Source organism: Ammospiza caudacuta, chromosome 19, assembly GCF_027887145.1.
Source record: "Ammospiza caudacuta isolate bAmmCau1 chromosome 19, bAmmCau1.pri, whole genome shotgun sequence".
In the NCBI taxonomy this organism is placed as follows: domain Eukaryota; kingdom Metazoa; phylum Chordata; class Aves; order Passeriformes; family Passerellidae; genus Ammospiza; species Ammospiza caudacuta.
In genome coordinates this window covers 3173966-3194416 of record NC_080611.1, presented here as the reverse complement: position 1 = coordinate 3194416, position 20451 = coordinate 3173966, and the positions used below count along the sequence as shown (strand labels likewise).

The 20451-nt window shown below is 47.3% G+C and overlaps 1 protein-coding gene across 1 annotated transcript; it reads left to right on the top strand.

The window, feature by feature from the left end:
- The first annotated feature begins 14 nt into the window (after positions 1-14).
- Positions 15-20215, top strand: GGA3 (golgi associated, gamma adaptin ear containing, ARF binding protein 3). The gene is made up of 17 exons (XM_058817086.1): positions 15-63; positions 5366-5450; positions 5860-5935; positions 6380-6478; positions 7269-7392; positions 8142-8245; positions 8777-8857; positions 9807-9944; positions 10906-10987; positions 11450-11566; positions 12457-12735; positions 13308-13375; positions 13770-14092; positions 14567-14832; positions 15616-15785; positions 16682-16792; positions 17970-20215. Exons 1-17 carry the CDS (start codon positions 24-26, stop codon positions 18078-18080), a joined length of 2274 nt encoding a protein of 757 aa, XP_058673069.1. The 5' UTR covers positions 15-23; the 3' UTR covers positions 18081-20215.
- The last annotated feature ends 236 nt before the right edge of the window (positions 20216-20451 follow it).

Genomic DNA, 20451 nt, shown 5'->3' with positions numbered 1-20451 from the left:
GGGCCCCGGGTCGCTCCGGCAACATGGCGGAGGCTGAGGGGGAGAGCCTGGAGTCGTGGCTGAGTGAGTACCGCGGGCGTGCGGGCACTGCCCGGCCCCCTCCGACCCCGGCCCCGCTGCCCCCCGGGCCCTCAGCCCCTTCCCAGCGCCTCCCTGCAGCCTCCGCTCGCCCGACCCCGCCACCCCCCTCAGCTGGGCGGGAGCGCCGGGGCCGTCCCGGGGAGGCCGGGGGGTGACAGCGCCCTGGGGACGGGCTGGCACAGCCCCCCGGGCACGGGGGAGTTTCGGCACACCGGGCACGGGGTCTCGGCACCCGGGGGAAGAGCCGGGGCCTCCCTCCCGGCGGTGCGCTCGGTGTGGGGCGCGGCCGGGGCCGGGGCCGGTGGCAGCTCCCCGCGGGACCGGGGGCACCGGGCAGCGCTGCGGCTCAGCGCCTGCCAGGCTGCTGCTTTTTCTTGTCCATAAAGGGTCCTGGTCCGCGTCTGTCCCTCCCGTCTCTTCCCTTGCCTGGGTTGTGGCCCGTCGAGTGTACAGCCTGAGTGCTGTTCGTGAGGTTCAGAATTGTGGGGGTTCCCAGATGAATTAATTTATTCGTGTGTTACACAACTGTGATGCTCAAGCAGACAAATCCTGCTTTATGCTTGGCTGCAGTTTCAGGGTAGTTGTGGACATCCATTCCGTACAGGCTGGAATGTATCAAACCCCTTTGTCAGGCTAAGGTGCCTTAAAGGTTAGAGGGGACAATCCCCCGTTGTTTGTTGGTGCCCAGCCCCTGCTGAGTGTCCCCTGCCTGTGTGTCTGTCCCATGGCATTTGGCCTCTGGCTGTACAGAACACAGGGATGTGATTCCTGAACAAGTCAGTCATAACTGTCATTGTTTTTTATATATTCTACGCACAGGAGCTCCTGCTGCTGTCCCTGGGAGGCCATGCTGCACATCATAGCCTGTTGCCTAGATTTTCTTCTCCTTTTTTTAATAGTTATTTGTTTGATTATGGCAGCAAGTGAAGTTCCAAGTAGTCAGGTACTGGGCAAACAGCAGATGGTCATTACCCCAAATACCTCAGACTGCAAAACCTGTTACCCTTGGAACTCTCCTTCCATAAACAAGATTACTCCTTCTTTCTTGGTATTTTTATATAAAATTCAAACATGTACATGCTGTCATGGTCTGTTATCCGAGTTACTGGCTGAAAGATGTTTTCATCTATTCTCAATTTAGCTCAATCCCTTCTGTCCCCTTACCGATTTTGCTCCTCCTCTGAACTCCTACAATTTGTCAATTTCTTTTGTTGTAGCCAGTGAGACACAAGAAGGAACACCCACATCCCTTCCTTGCAATATTTCTCTGAGGAGAGCTGACTCACCCAGTTCAGTTTGTGTGTGAAAATGTCTCTAGTAGGAAGGATAATTTGGGTTGTATAGCCTGGAATGCTTCCTGACTGCTTGTTTTCTGGGGATATTTTTTAATTGAGGAAGTTAAGGGAGACGTGATGTGTCCTTGGCCAAGGGGCTACAGGGAAGAGTTGCAAAGGCCTTACTCACTGTGAGAAGCATTGCAGCGAGCCTGATTGCAGCGGGGCACACATTTTTCAAGCCTTGAGTGCTGCTGTCAGATTTAGGAGGATGCTTTTCTGCCAGGTCACTGCTACAGGGATCGCTGTGGTGTGGCTGGATCGCCCCTCCCATCGCAGGGAGCGGAGCCGTGGGGCCGGGCGGGCAGGGCGGCTGCAGCTCCCGGCTCTGCCCTGCCCTCCCGAGGGGGTGCTGTGATCATGGCAAAGCCGTGGCTAGTGCCAGCCTTGAGGATGTGCCATGCCCGAGGGGGGGCTGTGATCATGGCAAAGCCGTGGCTAGTGCCAGCCTTGAGGATGTGCCATGCTGTACCCCCCTAAGGGAACGGCTCAGCAGCACAGCCAACTTCACAGCCACGGGAAGATGGAGAATTTCTGACTGAAAGTGTTCCATTTTTTTCTTTTTTTTTTTTACCTGTGGTGGTGTGCAGCTTCCTGCTGCCCTGCCTCTGGCATCAGGTGGAGTCACAGAGCCATGAAGTAACATCATCCTCGTGTCCTGCTGCTGCAGCACGATCTGCGCCTCAGCCTGGGATGATCTGGCATCATCTGCATGTCCTGCCTCATTCCAGGCAGCTGGGATGAGAGAAGGTGATCCTTCCTGTCCCCTCCTGGCAGGCAGGCTCTGCTTCTGCTCTGAGCTGAAACACAAGAAGGTTAGGAGATAATGCCAGCTGTACAAACACAACTGGAGCCTTTGACTCCAATGCTGCTTTTTCTGCTGCGTCCAAAAGGAAGCTTCTTGTACCCTGCTCATGTCAGGCTAAGGCAGTGTTCCACTGTGGAACAGATGAAATGCAAATGGATAAAATATTATAACTGTCTCAATTTCTTTTTTCCTTTGTTTGTCTGGCTCAGTGTTCTTTTCTGCCCAGGACTGCAGAGTCTGACTGGACATGCCTGGGCTGGGAATCACAGGCTAAGCCTGACCTGGGGAAACTCTTTGTTGGGTGGCTTTTGGCTCATTTCAGTAGAGAAATGAACCCAGAGAACAGGAGCATTTGTTACCAGCCAGTAAATGGTCTCTGGTTCTCTTCCTTCCAGCTGCTCTGTGGTCCCCTGCTTTCCAGTATGGTTTCTCTCTAGGGAAGACAAACACCTTTGTTTCATATCTAATTATTAATCTGAATGTTGCCTCATTAGCATTTCAGTCTGGCAGAGCACCTGAGGGCTGAGAGGCTCTGATACTCAGGGTGGGTGTGAAGCAGCTTTGTTTGTCCTGAGCACATTTTAAACTAAAGCTGAAAACTGAGGCAGAAGTGGTGGCAGGACTGGGGCAGTGCCAAGACTTCAGTCCCCAGATTGCTAGCTTAGATTCATGTGGTTGCCAGTGTGAAATGGGATTTTCAGGAGGGGGACCAGGTGGACAAATGTCTATGGAAGCAAATAACTGGTACCAAATGGGCCTTGGTTGCAGTTTCAACAGAAAAGCCAAAGACTTGATACTCCAGAGCACCAACTCTTCATCCTGGACTGAATCCTTTCACATAAGGGTTGAAGCATATTTATGAGGCAGCACACACGAGCTCCTTGCCCACATTTTAAGCATTCTGCATAAAAAGAGAGGATTGTAAGTCACAACTTGATAGATGTGACACAGCTTCCTGCAGGTGAAGTGAGGGGATTCCACTGTGCTGGGAGGCTGAGTCCATGGGGCTGTGCTGAGCCTGGGGACAGCTATCCCTACACCCTGGTGTGTTGTGTCATGCAAACACATCAATCTCCAGAGCCAGGGCAGGACTTGTGATCAAGCTCATTAACTTTTATGAACCAAGGTTTCATATGGAGGTTTTATGGATGTTAGAAATAGGAAATTTCTTTATGTGGAACAGCACTTCCCTTTGGCAATCACTCTCTCCTTCTGAGACTTCACTGTCTTTGTGTGAGAGCTTTTGCAGAAAAAAACTTAGATGAGTCTGAGAGCATGAAATAATCCAGTGTCATTGCAAAACGTTTTTGGAACAGCTTTAAAATTAACACTTTGAACATAGGAAACTTGGTTACATTTTCCTGTTTGTACCACATCATTTTCCTAATTTCAGGATGTGCATCCATCAAGGTCCAGCTGGTTGTGTGTCCTTATCTGTTTGTGCTCCTCCTGCATTTATTAAGTCAATTCCCTTAATTCCAGCCAGGAACTGAGTGATTTTTCTTCTGGGCCTGCTGAGCACAAGAGGTGCTTGGGAGCACCAAACCACCACAGTGCTGTTTGACTTGCATGAAGAGGCTTTAGATTGTTCTAAGCCCATGGTTTCATGATGGTGTTCATCAGTTGCAAATGTGGTGATAAAGTTTAGGTGCCACGTGCTTGGGGCAGTTGTTTGGCTCTGCAGAAGTTGTCTTTTAAACTGAGCTTCCCTTGAATCTCCTAAGACCAGCCTGGTAGCTTAGTGAGTTCTACAGGATGTTATCTTGCAGTCATTCCTCCCTCACTGCTGTCTTCTGCTCAGCTAGGGTCCCATGGAGGTCAGCAGTGGGCACAGAGATTCATTCACCAGTGCAAGATTTTACCATGCCATCCATGGAAACATATACTTGCTTTACAAATACCATTCAGTGAGGAGGAAAACCTGAGCAAACCGTGCAGGATGGGCACAGTAGGAGAGCTCAGGTGCACTGGGAAAGGGAGGGTTTGGAGTAGATGCCTGACAGCTGTTTAGCTGTCTCTGGAAAGGTAAAAGGATATGCTTTAATGATGATAAAAAATGACACTTGGTAATGCAGCATGTGTTTGTTTTGTTATGCTTCCCTCTGAGATGAAAGTACAGAATTGTGTGCTGGGTTTTTTCCTGCCCTTCATCCCCTGCTCTATACTACCTGACTAAGCAATATTTAATTTCCTAAACCTCTTGCCATTATATTAAAATTTTTAGGAAGGTTTCTTAAAGGCCAGCTCTTAGATATATAGAGACAGGTACAGCACATTATTTCTTCCCTTACAAGAAAGAAAAACCATTATATCTGGTCATCTTGGCTGGAAAATTAGGTTAAAGCAGGAATGTGATCTCCTGTAAATTCATTGCTGCATCGGGGTTCAGTAAATACCTGGAGAAGATGCATTCAGAAGCAAAGAGGTGCTGATGCCTCACTGCTCTGCAATCAGTGCAGTCAGTGAGGTCCTGCTGCTTGAGGGAGGATCCTTCAGGAGCCTGAAATAGCCCTGTCAGTAAAGTGTTGATCTCTTAGCTTCTGCATGTTGGATTTGAGTTCCTGATCAGGTGCAGGCTGCAGTGTTTATTACCTGCAAGAAGAACTCAATGTATAATAATAAATTTCAGTTCACAAATCCCAGGCATCAATCAAAACAGCTGGCACTCCAAAGGCAAGTGCTAATGCTAAGTGACTGATGTTAAACATCTGATCTTCCAGCTCTTCCTTCTGCAAAATTCCCAGGGAATACAAAAATAATTTCATATGTAGAAAGTGTGAGGGTTTAACCTTTAAAGAATTTATTGTTACAGCCAGATAGAAAGAGACAGCATTTCAGGCAGAGGAAACTGTGAGCTGAAATACTTTATTCTATGCTCTCATTTAAGGATATGAGAATAGCCTGTCTCTAAACACTTGAGATTTGGCCACCTGTTTTCTTTGGAAAGCAGTGGTTCTTACTGGATGTTTGGATGTCTCAGCTTGGACACACCCATTTCCCTGAACAGACATACCACGTGTGAACTTCCTTCTCCTTTGCTAGAGCTGGCAGTGGATGTCAGATGCTTTTCTCTAGGAAATGTGTGACTTTTTACACTGTTTCTTCTCTTGATTGATAATATGTTCTCTTTCCCTTGCCAAAGATAAAGCCACCAACCCATCCAACAGGCAAGAAGACTGGGAATACATCATTGGATTCTGTGACCAGATCAACAAAGAACTTGAAGGGTGGGTGTCCCAAACTTCTCTAGACTTAATAAATAAATGTTCACATTTTAAAGTGTGAAATTCCATTATCAAACATTTACAATTTTTTATATATACTGATATCACAAGGAAGAGCTGGCTACAACAGAGAGAAGATGCTGCTTCTCCTGTGAAAGGCAGCATGGCTAATCCAGACTGAGCACTGGGAAACTGGGAATTCTGAATTCGCTTCTAATTTCAGGATCAGCACCTCCAGGGTTCTCATCTGGCCAAAATTATTCCATTTGCCAGTCTGTAAAATGGGGTTATCACTGATAATGCTGGCAGAGCTTCATATGTTTAAAATCTTTACTTGTAAGACACTTTGTTTAAACAGCAGAATTTGTGAAAGTGTTAAAGTCCTCCCTGGTGTTTACCTGTTCTGTTCTAGGCCTCAGATAGCTGTGAGACTCCTGGCTCATAAAATCCAGTCACCACAGGAATGGGAGGCAGTGCAGGCCTTGACAGTAGGTAGTCCTTACCCCTAAATCCAGGCATGTGTCCCATTGCATCACCTGGGTGGGGTAGAGGGGCACAGGGTGTGTCCATGGGGTCAGCTGGGCTGAGTGCCCTGATCCTGGGAGGGAGTGGGAGGTGGAAGGGAGCACAGTTCCATCCCTTAAGTGTCCAGAAACAACTCTGGGTTAGTTTGAGCTGCTTTCCTTTATCTTCAGGCAAGATTTGTGTTTATTGTTGAGGCCAAGTATTGAGATAACACAGACCCAGATGCACCTGATGAGGGTGGGACACCAGGTGTGCCATCCCTAAAGATGGGAGAGGGATGTCTGCATGGAGCAGGAATACTTGTCTCACTGACAGGGGCCCTTACCTCCCCTCTAAGCAGAGCACATACTGTTCTTGTAGGGTTTTCCCCTTTGCTTTCAGCCCCTGTTTCTGTTCCTTGAATGCAGGTGCTGGAAGCTTGCATGAAGAATTGTGGGAGAAGATTTCATAATGAAGTTGGGAAGTTTCGCTTTTTAAATGAGTTAATAAAAGTTGTGTCTCCAAAGGTTAGTCCCTGAGTGTTACAGCTGTAGCTGCTTTTTGTTTGACCTTTATAAGCTACAGACAGCATCCAAAATATTTGCAGTGTTCTGTTTGGCTCATTGCACTTATTAGTGTATATTCAAGAGCATTTGTTAGCTAAGCTCTTGTTGTTTGGGGGATTTTTATGCCTTACTAAATTTCTCAGGAAGCTGTACTGAATTGCTATCACTATACAGTCTCTGGGCTGTTCTAATCCTTCAGGTAACTCTAAAGGGCTTCTAGAACTTGGGCTGTGTTGTTTTAAAAAACGAAATTCCAGTGATTGTGGAAGAGAAATGTGATGCAGAGGTTAAAACAAGAGGTTTGACAGCACACCATGGGGTTCTAGTCCTCATTCTGCTGACTTGCTGTGTAAAGAGTGCCAGGCTAAGTCCCTCAGCATTCATGATGAGTTTAATGTGCTGAAAATCCTCCCTATGGCATGATTGATGCAGCAATGCATTCCCAAATTCTCTCCCATAAGACAAGAGGAGGGGGTGGTTCTCTGTACTGCTGTAATTTTTAAAATAGCAAAATCCTGGAGCCAGCAGAACAGCTGCTTTTTCTTTTGCTGAAGGTAATCACAAAGCTTCTCTTCACTGTTATTTCAAATCTATTAGAGGAGAACCTTTTCCTCCTAATGAGATGTTCCTTGGACCATCTTGGAACTTGGATACTACACCTTAGAATGTATTTCACTGAGCTTCCATAGAGCTTTATTTTTAGAAAGAAATTAAGAACATGAAGAATTTGGATCTTTTTTCCCACACTTAGTACCTGGGGGACCGAGTCTCAGAGAAGGTGAAGTCCAAAGTGATTGAATTGCTGTACAGCTGGACTGTGGCATTGCCAGAGGAATCCAAAATCAAGGATGCCTACTACATGCTCAAGAGACAAGGTAGGGAGGCAGCTGCTCGCTCAAGCATTCTCTCCAGCCTGGGCTTTGAGCAAGAGTGTCACAAAATATATAGCTTTTAATTAAATGGGATCAAGACAAGCTCTGAGGGGAGATAGAACAAGGGAGAAATTCTCTGAAAAGCTTTTCATTATATGTAAATGCCTTGGGCAGGGTTGAGTTGGCTCAGTTAACTAAATTAGTGAAATACCTTGCAAATACTTTTGTTTTGGTTTGAAGGGCCTTTTCTAAGTTCTTTTTTTTTTAATGGAAGTAGTTATTAGATTATTTGAACAAGTCTAATTTAAAGTGAAATAAGGGCTTCCAAGTAGCTTTTTGTGTTCTTTTAACTAAATGGCTTTGCAGCTGTTCCTTTAGTTCAGCTGACACACATTTCTTGTGTAGGCACAAAGAAAAAAACTCAGTAGCTTCACAAGAGAAATAGATTCCATGAAAGCTCTGGAAACCATCCTGTCTTATTAGGACACACATACTGGAAGTCATAACTGTCCCTTGCAGCACTGTGGATGGATAAACTAAAGGCTGAATGGGGCTGAAAATGGTTCCTCCCCTTCAGAGGCAGAGTTTATCTCATGTTGTGGGGTTGGGAGAGCAGCCAGGTGAAGTCAGCCTGGGGATGTGTTGTTCACTGGACAGATGTGTGTTGGCTCTAAGAGAAGGCTGGGAGTGTCTGTGTGCCCTGCCTGCTGTGAGTGTGTGTGCTGACCCACAGGATTCCTTTCTGCTTTCAGGGATTGTCATGTTTGATCCTGTGATTCCTGCAGACAGAACTCTGATTCCTTCCCCACCACCTCGTCCCAAGAACCCAGTGTTTGATGATGAGGAGAAATCCAAGGTATAGTGAAGGCTTGTGACAAAATCACTAATGTAAAGTGATTACTCAGTGCACATTTAGAATAAGGAAGCAAAGTATAATAATGTGGCTTTTATTTGGGGGGGGGGATGATCTGTACTTTTGCAGGGTTCACTGCTTTGTCCACCTGCTTAACCCAAAGTTCCAGTTAAGACCTTGTCTGTGTTACCATTATGGGGTTACTTATGTTAAAGTGCCATCCTACTGAAGTACTGGAAAGCAGAGAATGTTTCACACACAGGAGGAAAAATAATGTATGAGAGGAATAACTGTCTAGTGCCAGAAGTCACTGAGATGTCACAGAATATGTCCTGTGTAAAAGCAGGAATGCAGCAACTCACATACATAATAAACTCTAAATGACTCCTGCTGAAGTCCCTGTAACTATGGAAGCTATGTGAGCTTTGTAACACTGGGATGTATCCCTTTTCCCCTGAATTGTTCATATGGAGTCCTTTTCTTTTGCTCACGGGTCTTTATTTGTTTCCTGACTATAATTTTCTTGTCTTTCAGCTCCTAGCCAAGCTGCTGAAAAGCAAAAACCCGGATGATTTACAAGAGGCCAACAAACTTATAAAATCCATGGTAAAAGAGGTAAGAAATTCCTGTAGGATTGGTTCAGGTAAGCAGTCTGCTTTCCAGGTTTTAAGCAGTTTGACTTCAAATGGTGGAGAGCTTAGGATTTGATCTCTAGCTTGTACCTAGGAGATGTTTGTGTCACAGAAATTTGATGTTTGTGTCTACAGTTGGTGTCTCTGGTGGATGATGGGGCAGGAATTGGATATCTCTTGTAAATAACCACATTCCCATCACTCAAGGTGGGATTTCATATCAAGGTTTGGTGGGAGCATTGTGGTAACTCCCCTGGATGCTGAGGACTGAGTCACTGGACTGGTTTTTCTCACAAACAAGTCATGGAAACACCTTCCTGTTTGCAGAGCTGTGCTGCATCCACCCATGGCAGTCATTCCAATCTCTGGAGTCCAGGAAATGACTCACTGGGATTCTGGCAAATAAAAGGATACCTTCTGGACTGTAGTGGTTGTATAGGTTACCAAGATACTTCATTCAAGCTCCTCTTGTCCCCAGGGCAGATTCTCCTGCGTCTTCAGTTGAAATCTCCAGTCAGAGATGGGTGGACATTTTCCACCAGAGTGTGCTTGTTGTTTCTAGTAAATGCTTTGCCTCAAACACCTCTCTTTTGTTAAGTGGCATCAAGTGAACCAAAAAAAAAAAAAAAAAAATCTTCTGAAAAGGTCAGAAAGAAACTTCTTGGAACTTTTTTAGTGGTGTAATTATACATTGAAGTCTATCTAATGAGACTTTTTGGAAATATGGGGTTGCCTGTAATTTCAGAATGGTGGTGAAAAGACAATAAAATAAACAAAGCTTCACATGAATGAAGAAGGGTTTTGTTTCCTTTTTTCTGGCTTAATCTTTAATAGTAGTTACTTGACACATTGGCAGATAATATCTGTGTTTGTGTTGCTGTGAGCTTTCAGAAGGAAACTCATCCTTTCTGTCTGTGCTTTCCACCCTGAAGGATGAGGCTCGGATCCAGAAGGTGACAAAGCGCATGCACACGCTGGAGGAGGTGAACAACAACGTGAAGCTGCTGAATGAGATGCTGGTTCATTACAGCAAAGAGGACTCATCAGAGGCTGACAGGGAGCTCATGAAGGTGGGTCTGAGCTGCTCCTTCTTCCCAGCAATCCTGGAGTCAGTCCTTTCTTACAGACTTGAGTTTTGCAGAGAATTGCAAACACTGCAGTAGAATGGAGAGCAGTGGTGAGAAACAGGAGCAGTTGCTGCAAACAGCAGGCAAGAAAAAAATCCATGGTTTTAGTGCCTTTCACCAAAAGACTGGGTGGGGAGTAGCTCCATTTCATCTATGCTTGAAGTGAGGTGCAGCTGTTCTCCAGAGGTGCAGCTTGGCAGAAGCTGCAGTTTGTAATTCTGGACCTTATAAGGGCACACAGCTTGCAGGTCATAACTGTCTGTTGCAGCACTGTGGATGAATAAACTAAAGGCTAAATGGGGCAGAAAATAGTCCCTCCCCTTCAGAGGAAAAGTTTTAGCTTGTGTTTCAGGCTTAGGAGGACATCAGTGAAAATCAAAATGATCACCAGGGATGACTTGGTAGGCCCGGAGCCTTTAAGAATTGCACATTATCTTATTAAAAAAAATCAAACCCACTTATTTTTAACAACAAAGTCTTTAAAGAGTGGTAAGAAACATGTTTGTTTCTGTGAACCATTTTGTTACTGCCACCTTTCTGCTGTGTGGCTGCAGACTCAGTAGTGGTTGCAGCACAATTGAAGCCTAATTGCTGAAGCATGATTCTGCTTTTTTAGGGACTGCTGTACAAGGAAGGAACATGTCTTTTGGATTACAACTTGACCATAGGTGCTGATGTGAGGGAGGACTGAGAAATGTGTTGGCAATGCAGGTTGTGTTACCCCAGGCTCATGTAATGCTGCTGGGCATTGTGAGCTGGGCACAGAGGCCATCCTGGCTGTGCAGCCACACTGGCACAGTCAGCATAGTGAGACTGGTCTGTTCTGGGGGTCATTCTGTGCTGACTGGTGCTGCTGGCAGTGGCTCCTGGCTGGTGAAACCCTCTGTCCTGATCTGTCTTTCAGGAGCTGTACGAAAGGTGTGAAACCAAAAGACGGACACTGTTCAAGCTGGCCAGTGAGACAGAGGATAATGACAGCAGTTTGGGTAAACTAAACCACACTTTTCCTTTTTAATTGCTTTTGTGCTCCTTGCCTTTGTAAGGGTTCAGCTATAAAGTCATTTCCTCACTGTGGGTTCCTGTTGCTTTAATAAAGGACAGGCCTTCTCTCTTTGTGCTTATCATTTCAGTTCAGGCTAGGACTGGACAGTAAAGTTGGTTCAGGGGGATGGGAGCAGTAATGGGGGACAGCTGCTGCTTTGGGAGGGGAAGGGAGTTGCTGTGGGGAACAACCTTGGGCTCATTTTTTTCTTGGTACTGCAATGTGTGTGGAGCTAGAAAAGGTCAGGGTATTGCTTATAGAAATGTGGCACAGGCTGAGTGATGGAGCTCATAGCAAAATATTCATGAATTTTCTTGCTGATTATTTAGCTGAAAACTGAGCACTCTCAGCATTAGTGGGAACAAAGTGACTAAAGCCTTGGAGGTCATTTTTATCTCTCTTGTAGGGGATATTCTGCAGGCCAGTGACAATTTATCACGTGTGATAAATTCTTATAAAAAAATAATAGAAGGGCAAGTGATGAATGGTGAAGTGGATCTCCCTGGGATGTCTGTAGTGGAAGGTGAGTTCCTGGGAAGCCAATTGTTTAATTTTTGAATCCTGCAGTTCTAAGTGTTTTGAGCAATGTTTCCTGTTTTGTTAAAGTAGCTTTTGATGGTTCTTGTGGCCAACAGTTTGTGAATCAGAGGGGAACAAGAAGGCTTCTGAGCAGTGAATAAACAATTCTGGACAGCTGCAGTGCTGCAGCTTTGCATTCTCCATTGCTCATTCCATATTATTGAGACCTTTGATGACTTCAGTAGCAAACCTCCATGTGAGCAGTTTGTGTGGCTGGAAGTTCTCATACATTTTCCTCCCCACATTTGTCCTGTTTCTTAATGGTAATGTGTAAGAAGAAGATAATTTAATCAAAAACATTTAACATTTTATCAAACAAGAGCTGAAGAGTAGGAGCTGGACCAGGGATCCTTTTCCTGGTTTTGCAAGTAATTCCAATCTGTGAATTCAGGCCAGTTGCCTATTTCACACTTGAACTTCACCATTTGAAAGCTCTGGACATGAGTGTGACAGAATTACCACTTGAGACTCAAACATTTTTGCTGCTGCCTGGCAGTATCTTACAGGGACAAGACTGTTCTAAATATGAAGATTGAGATGGTATGAATTTCCTTCAGCTTTCCAGATCTCTGATAACCTCTGTTTGTTATAATGCTGTAGGATCTCCCAAAGCTTCATCTGAGTTCAAAAGATTTTTGAAGAGATCACGAATTTCATCCTTTTAAGTATCTGTGTTGATTTACATAGTCCAGACAGCAAATATCCTTTCTCTGTTACAAAGAGCCATAAGCCATGCTCAGATGAGGATCTCTCTGCTAATTTCTTGCACACACTGGGTTTGCTCTGAGCCTTTTGCCTTTTTTCCTAGTAGTGCTCTTCTCCTGTCTGCTGCAGGGAGTAACTCCACCAACAATCTCAACACCCTGATCGACCTGGCTGGACTGGACGTCAGCAGCGCGCCGCCGCCTCCACTGCCCCCCAGGAGCCTGGCAGCTGCCCCCAGCCCAGCCCCCAGCCCAGCCCCTGGCCCAGCTGAGATTCCCATCCTCCCTCCTCCTCCCCAGGCCTTCGTGCCCCCGCGCAGCTCCGCCAGCCAGGGGGAAACAGCGCCCGCTCAGCAGGGCGGCACAAGCAACTCCCTGTCCTTGCTGGATGAGGAGCTCCTGTGCTTGGGTAAGCTGCTGAGGGGTCTGCAAAAGGGCTGCTCAATCCATCCTAAGAAAGGCTACTTTTGTGTTCTCCGTGTTCCTGGGTTCCAGGGAACGCTCCCTTGTATCATTCTGAGTATGAGCCCTGGTCAGTGAGTCAGTATTAAAATCTTCCCAGAGCTGGCTGCAAGAAAGTAACTGTTTAGTGCAATTGAAGTTTGATCTCTGGGGCTGCTGGGGCATGCTGTGTCTACAGGCTGCAGTTTGGGACAGATGAAGCCCTGATTGTAGGGTTGTGCTAAGGAGAAGGTGCCTCAGAAGGGCTGTGCCTAGGAGCCTGCAGGATGCCTGTCTGTGGAGCCCAGGTGTGAACAGCAGAAGGCAATGCTAATCAGGATGGGTTAGAAGAGCTGAGTGCAGGGCATGACTGTTGGCTGCTGGTGCTGTCAGTCTCTTCCTCATCACAGACTTGCAGTCCATCTCAGTGTTTCATCAGGTTCTTGGGCTCTGGAAGAACTGAATCAAGTTTTGATGGTACTGAAGCAGCAGCCAAAGAATTAGACTGAATTCATTTTCTCCTCCTGTTTTTTCCTTCAGGCCTGAATGACCCAGCCCCTGCAGCAGGGAAGGAGACCTCAGAGAACAACCAGTGGAGCATGTTTGAGGTACAAAGGAGGAGTCTCAGGGAAGGGGAGGGAAGGAGAGAGAGACTGATGTTGTGGGAGGTCTCAGGATACACTGTCACCTTGGAAAAGCATGTGATCACACACACAGGCAAAGGGGCAGTCTGGCTTAGCCCCAAAAAGTGGGATAGCTGTGTTTGAGCAGAGTAGGTATCCCTGAACCTGGCTTTCTCAGTGTTCCATCTGTCCCCATGATGTTAGTCCTTGCTTTGCTTAAATTACACATCAGATGTAGCCCTGTCTTAGGCCACAGACTTTGCTGCTTGTCACCCAGAACCTGTTTTTGTGGTAAACCTTTGTCCCTCTGTAAGAGAGCAGTGCATCTCTGCATCAGGACCAGCAGTGAGTTAGAGCATCTGCCTGTCCTCTCTTCCAGAATGAGCAGTTGGACCTGGATTTCTTTAATCCGAAGATGGTGACTGTTGCTTGCAACCCTGCAGAGAATCCCCTTCTCCATCCCACATCACAGAGCACGTGTGGGACATCAGCCACGCTGCCTTCTGCTTTCCCAGCCTCCCAGCCTGCTCCCAGCATCCCAGCCCCAAACTCAGCACCGTTTGTATTTCCTGCTGTGCCAGCTGCCCCTGCAGGGCCTCCTAAGAATATTCCAGCTGCTCCTGGCTACTTCAGCTCATCTGTGGGGGGCAATATGTCACATAAGATGGATGCATTGGGACAACTCCTTGAAGAAGCCAAAGGGTAACCAAAAGTCCTGACTTTGCTTTGGCTCTGCAGTTAGAAGCCAAGCTCACTGCAGTGCCAGATTCTGAGGGTGACTTTCAATTCTCTGCTTTGGTAGAAATGTGGGATTGGGATTTTTCTTCTCAGAGGTTTCAGTTTACAAACTAATATAAGTTTCCCACCTCTGGGAGGGAAAGGCAGGCAGAGCACACAGCTGTACTGTTACCTGACCCAAAGGTGTGGTGTGAAGGACAATTAGCTGTTAAGGTACAACAAGAGGCCCCATTTCCTTCCTGACTTAGAGAAGTGACCCCAACCTGACCACCACCCTTGTCCTTCTAGTTCTCATGTGAGACTGTGCAGAGTCACGGACTCCAGCCTGACTCCAGGCTGCTGCTTTGTCCTTGTGTTAAGCTGTTACCTCTGGGTATTGGTGAAATTCCTGCTTCCCTTCCAGCTCCATTCACCATGGCTTTTCTGTCTCTCTTGCAGGAGTGCCACCCAAGGCATGGTGACACCTTCAGTGTTCCCTGGGGTGACTTTGCCAAGCACTGTCACCCCTGCCCCATTAGCAGCACCTGCAGGGCTGGCAGCCACTGCCTCTGGGGCCCCTCCAGCTCCCTTCCCAAGCAGCTGCCCTGCTGGATCAGGAAGTCCTCTCTTCCAGCCAACATCATTCCAGCAGCAAGGCAGTCCCATGAAAGCACCTGAAATTTCTTTGGCCAATGTCCACGTTCCCCTGGAATCCATTAAACCCAGTAAGTATTTCAGGTTTTTCACTTTGCTCTGGATACTTTTAAAGGCAAAGCTTCTTGTCAAATTTCATGAAATAGAGAGAAGGGATGAGCAGCTCCAGCTGAACATGCTGATCACCTGGTGCTGCCTTATTGGAATATGAATCCCAATATTTCCAGGTAGGTTGTGCCTGGGCCAGTCTGACCCTTACTGCTGGCCAAAGGCAGCAACTGTGGTGTTTCATCCCAGAGACACTTTTGGCTGGCTGGAGGTTGCACCTGGGCAGTGAACAAGTCCAGGCTTGTAGAAACTCAATTTACCTCAGGTGGGAAGGCTTCAGGCTAAGGTGAGGAGGAAAAGGAGACGGATTCTGTTGGAGGGTTAATATCCAGAGTTTATTCCATCGTCACAGAGGTCTGAATCGTGGTAACAGCTCCAACAGAATCCCGAGCACTTGGTCTGATTGTCCTTTTAAGCTCCTGGGGGAGGGGGAGGGAAGGGACAGGTGAGCCACCAACCAGGTGGGAGGGGCAGGGTCTCAGGGGAGGATGACACCCAGACAGGCCAATGACCTCTGGGCATAGGGGCATCTTTTGAACTTGACCAACCGCACGAAGCCTTCCTGGAATGTTAAACCTGATTGACAGAACTCACTCAGCAAGGGGGCGAGGGGGGAAGGGAGGTATTGGCACACCTGGGGGAGGGACACGGAAGTTTAAAACAGGATATTACAACACACTGCAACATCTGCCTCCGACCCTGTGCTGCAGCACAAACCTGGATGCTCTCCCTTCTCCCCCTGTCAGGCAGTGCCCTGCCCGTGACAGCCTACGACAAGAACGGTTTCCGGATCCTGCTGCACTTTGCCCGGGAGTGCCCGCCCGGCCGCTCGGACGTGCTGGTGGTGGTGGTGTCCATGCTGAACACGGCGCCGCTGCCCGTCAGGAACATCGTGCTGCAGGCGGCCGTGCCCAAGGTAGGGACACGTGGCACTGCAGCCAGGGAGGCCTGGCCGTGGACTCTGGGGCTTGGGACAGCCAGCTCTGACCTTTCCACAGGCTCTGCTTGTGGGGATACCGGTTATTGGTTTTTCTGGGTCTGGATTGAAGGCACTTGAGACAGTAATTCATGTTCAGACTCAGGTGTTTATTATTTCCTATCAGTAAAACAGTCTCACTACTGTGAGTTCAGCAGCTTTTCATTAGAAGGCACAAAATGGCCAACAATCTCTTGTTACAAGGTCTTTTAAGACTAAATTATCCAATTAAGAACTGACACCTAGATTATTTTCCCTTTTAACCCAATAACTGATCTCAAAGAGCTGCAATGGGGACTTTTCCACCCAATTACAAAATGCCACCCAAACCCATGAAGAAGGAGGAAGAAGAAGCATGAAGAAGAAACCCAGGATGGCACCCTGTGCCCTCCATCTTGCTTCCATCCACAACATACTAAAAATCCCAAAACCTCAATTTCTCACCCAGTGATACAACTACACTACTCTCTATAATCTATTTCACACTTTTGTGGATTCCAGTTCATCTTGAAGGCTAGGAAACTTTCTCCATGAATGAGGGTCAAAGTCAGTGCTCCCCTGGGGGTCAGGGCAGACAGACAAATATTCCCAGTGCCCTTTCCAGAACACAAAGGTTCTTGTCAGAGGCAGAAAACACTGAGCAGGATAAGTCAAGATCTGCTTGTTCCTATTGTGTTTTGCAAGCCGGGCTGGCTCTTGTTCCCTCATTCTCACTTGTGGGTTGATTCTCTTCCATTTGGATATGGGCTGTTGTCCCCCCAGCCTGTGCATGCATCCTTCATTGTCCCCAGGGCAGGAGATCATCCCTGAGGTTCTGTTTTCTATTTCATTTGCAGTCCATGAAGGTGAAGCTACAGCCACCCTCTGGCACTGAGCTGTCTCCCTTCAATCCCATCCAGCCACCAGCTGCCATCACCCAGGTCATGCTTCTGGCAAATCCTGCCAAGGTGAGAGGGGCACTGGGGTTTATCCTGCTCTCTTCAGACATGCTTGATATCAACTGAACTCTGTGGAGGGGTGGGACCAAACATTTGAGCAGCTACAGCTGTTTGTTCCTAAAAGTTTGGACTTGATGATCTTGGAGGTCTTTTCCAACCTGATTTATCTGTGATTCTAATGTGCCCTCCAGAAGTGGTTACTATGGAATGTTGGTGTTTCAGTTCAGGGCTAGAGGAGGCTCTTCCCAACAGTCTTGGCAGGGAGAGGCATGAGAAGGAGCAGTGTACTTCTTCCAGGCAAAGGGCAAGGACCATGTCAGGCTCAGCTTTAAAGGGAAGCAAAGCTGCCTCAGGAGTTTGACTCTCCTGTGCATTGAAGGTGCCTGGCTTTGCTGATAATTAGATCAATGCTAAATTAACTGGTGCTGTAGCAGTACTTTTGATGAACCAGCAGGCAAATGTCAGATCTTGTCTGTTCCATCATTCTCTGTGACCAGGGACACAATGGGGTTGACACTTCCCTTTCTGCTGATGATGCTAGGAGCATCTGAGAAGATGTTTTTCCTTGCTGTAGTCACTCATGCAGTCAGCCAGCTCTGCAAGCACAAAGCTGAAGGACTTTCTAATTGTTTGACAAATTTAAATGTTTATAATTGAGAATTACAATGAAAGTGCCCTTGAAGTATCAGCTGAAATCTCAGATAAAAGGATGAATGTTAGAGAGGTTTAGTGGGTGTTTAAAAAATTTTGTGGCTTGATTGAAGGGCTGCTTCCATCTCATGCTTACTGGATTGCAAGGCATTTTTCAGAGCAGGAACTGTTTTATCTTCCTCCACATGATGAGGAATGTCATTTTTGGAACTTTTCCAGCAGCAGTCTTTAGGCTCTTGGGAGAGCAACTGAGCAACTGGCCATGTCTGTGCAGTCTGTGCTCACAGGTCATTCATGCTCTTCTCATTCTGCTCCATGCTAAGCAGTAAAAGTTTTTTGGTATGAAAAGTGTAAGGTGAATAACTCAGGTTTGTAAATAGCTGAACTCAATGAACTTAACCTGAACCCTCCTGCCCCTGCTCTGCACAACAGAAAGCTTGTGCTCTCTGTAGAGCTGTAACAGTGAAGTGTTTTGTTCAGGGCTGTTGAGCTGGGACTGTTCTCACATTGCTTTTGGGTTTTGTCTTTCCTGCAGGAGAAGGTGAGGCTGAGGTACAGATTGACCTTCACCCTGGGAGATCAGCCCAGCACAGAAGTGGGTGAAGTGGATCAGTTTCCCCCGGTGGAGCAGTGGGGGAATCTATGACCTTAGGACACTGCCAGAGACTGTGACAGGACCAGGGCAGGATCCCACAGGACTGGAACGGATGTGCCGTGGGGAGGGACACACATGCTATCCACTGGTGATGTTCAGCTTTGTTTACATGTCCTGACCACTCTGCTTGTAGCTTTAGTCCAGAATGTTGTGCCCCACGTTTGAAGGGGCCCTGGAACACTTACGCCAAGCATGAACTGAGAGGCAGCCAGCCACAGGCGCTGCTGGCTGCTTTTACTTTGACCTCTGGGTGAATCTGGTTCTATCTTCCACTCTATTAAACTTGAAGTTACTGTATTTTGAGGGAAGACCTGTCAGCAGAAGGGGATTTAGTTGGCTTTTCCTGCACTGCTGTCCAGAGATCCCGACAGGCTGTGGGGTGATGATGCCGCGAGCGAGCGCAGAGCCCTGCCGGACCCTCTTGGGCCTGTGACCTCCTTGTGCCACACGGGCCCGTGAGCATGCTGAGCAGTAATGCTGCTCCATGAGGGAATGCTTCCTTTTTTACACTGAAACAGCACTTAGCTCCCTTCCCCCTCTCCTGCTTCATTCCCAAGGGCCCGTGTAAGCAGCCCCTCGCTCCGTGTGTGCCATACTGCTGTATCTTTACTTGTTCTATTTATTTTATGCTGCTGGCTGCCACCCTGGGGCATCCATTTGGGGCAGCTGGTGCTGAGTTTTGTCTGCAAATGGTTGCACTGGTTATTTTTTTGCTTTCATTGCATTCCATAGTGTGGGGAAAAGAGGAAATGGCATGGTGAGGAGGAAGGAGGGCTGGAGGGTATTGGTCAATATTGGAGGAGGACAGCACCTGGAGCACAGAACTGTTTTTACAATCACTAGTCAGGGCAAGTGACTGAATCCAGGGATAAGGAGAGATGCCTCTCATGTCCCCTCATGCAAGCAGTGTTACTGGAATAGTCAAATACTGTGTTTTATTGAGCTGAGTACAATGACCTACAAGATGTAAATAATCGAGCCGCAGAGTATTAAAACAGAACAAGCAGGCAGAGAAAGGAAGAGGCTCCTCTGGGCTGTGATGGGGCCTGTGCTGGGTAAATGCCCCATTTTCTTTGTTCCCTGTATTAAGTGGCAAAGTGCAATTGTCCCCACAAAGGGGAAAAATGTTTTGCTGGACATCAGTGCTAACAGAAGAGCTGATCCCTTAGCTGCAACCTCCTAGAAATAAGGTGTAAATCACCACAACTTGGTTCCAGCAGCCCCTTCTTTCTTCTCAGTTTCCAGTCTCAAGCAGTGCCTCAGTGAGCCCTGACAGACTGTTGTAAATTAATGGGGGTTTTTAGCACCCATTGACACGAACACAGAGAGGTGCCTGCTCAGTCCTTGGACACTCAGCTCTGCATTTCCAGCAGGGCTGTCAGCTCTTCTCAAACGTGGAGTGGGGGCAGCACAGAGAAAAGCAGTACAGAGGCTCCTGCCTCATGTAGGAAAACTCCACAGGAGAACATGATGCTGGAATGAATGGTGGCTGTAAAACCATTGCTGCAAACACAGCTTGCAGTTATTCATAGTTGAATTTTCTTTACTATGCTGCAGAGTAAAAATCCCTATAAATGAAAAAATGGGATTCACAAGCCTCAGGCCCTCATCAGAGGTACCAGGCAGCTGCAGGAACCCCTGAAGGTGGAATTCAGGCTTGTCCTGCTCTGAAGCCTGTGGAGAGCTCAGCCTTGTCAGCTCCTGGTGCAGAAGCCAGGGGAGAGGGATGGGTTGTTTGGATACTAAAGAAAGTTGTTTTAAATTGATGGACTGGGAGATAATGGACAAGGAGAGAATTCTTTCTGCCTCAGACATGTTCTTGCCAGCACTTTAGACACAGTAGGCATGGGGGCAGTGCCTGGGTGGTGTGTCCTGAGGAGCAGGGCACTGCTTCCCTGCATGTGGATCTCACTGTGACTTGGAGGAAGGCAGGAGAGCACAGGTGCTTTCAGCAGCAGCAACCACTCAGACATGGACACACACCACGGTCCTGCTGCTTTGGAAATTAAACCATGAATGTTCCTTGTCTGTAGGGTGAGGTGCCTGCTTCATCCCCAGCAGTCCTACCTGTACATACATCTCCAATGCATTTGTGCTGCTGCATGTTGAATAAATCATTTTCCCTACCTGGCTCTGTGCTGGCCCTTTCTCGTGACAGCTTCTGCAGTGCAGTGCTGCTTCTGGAAAGCCTCAGACTCAAACTATGGACTCAAGACCTTCCTAAGCAAAAATAGAGGTTGCCATTTCTAAAACCCTGCTGGTTTAAGAGGTGGCCTTCATTTCAGTTCTGGGTGTTAAAGGCAAAGAAAACATAAAATCCAAGGAAAAGCTCACTTCACGGGAGGGCTGCCAGACCAAGCTG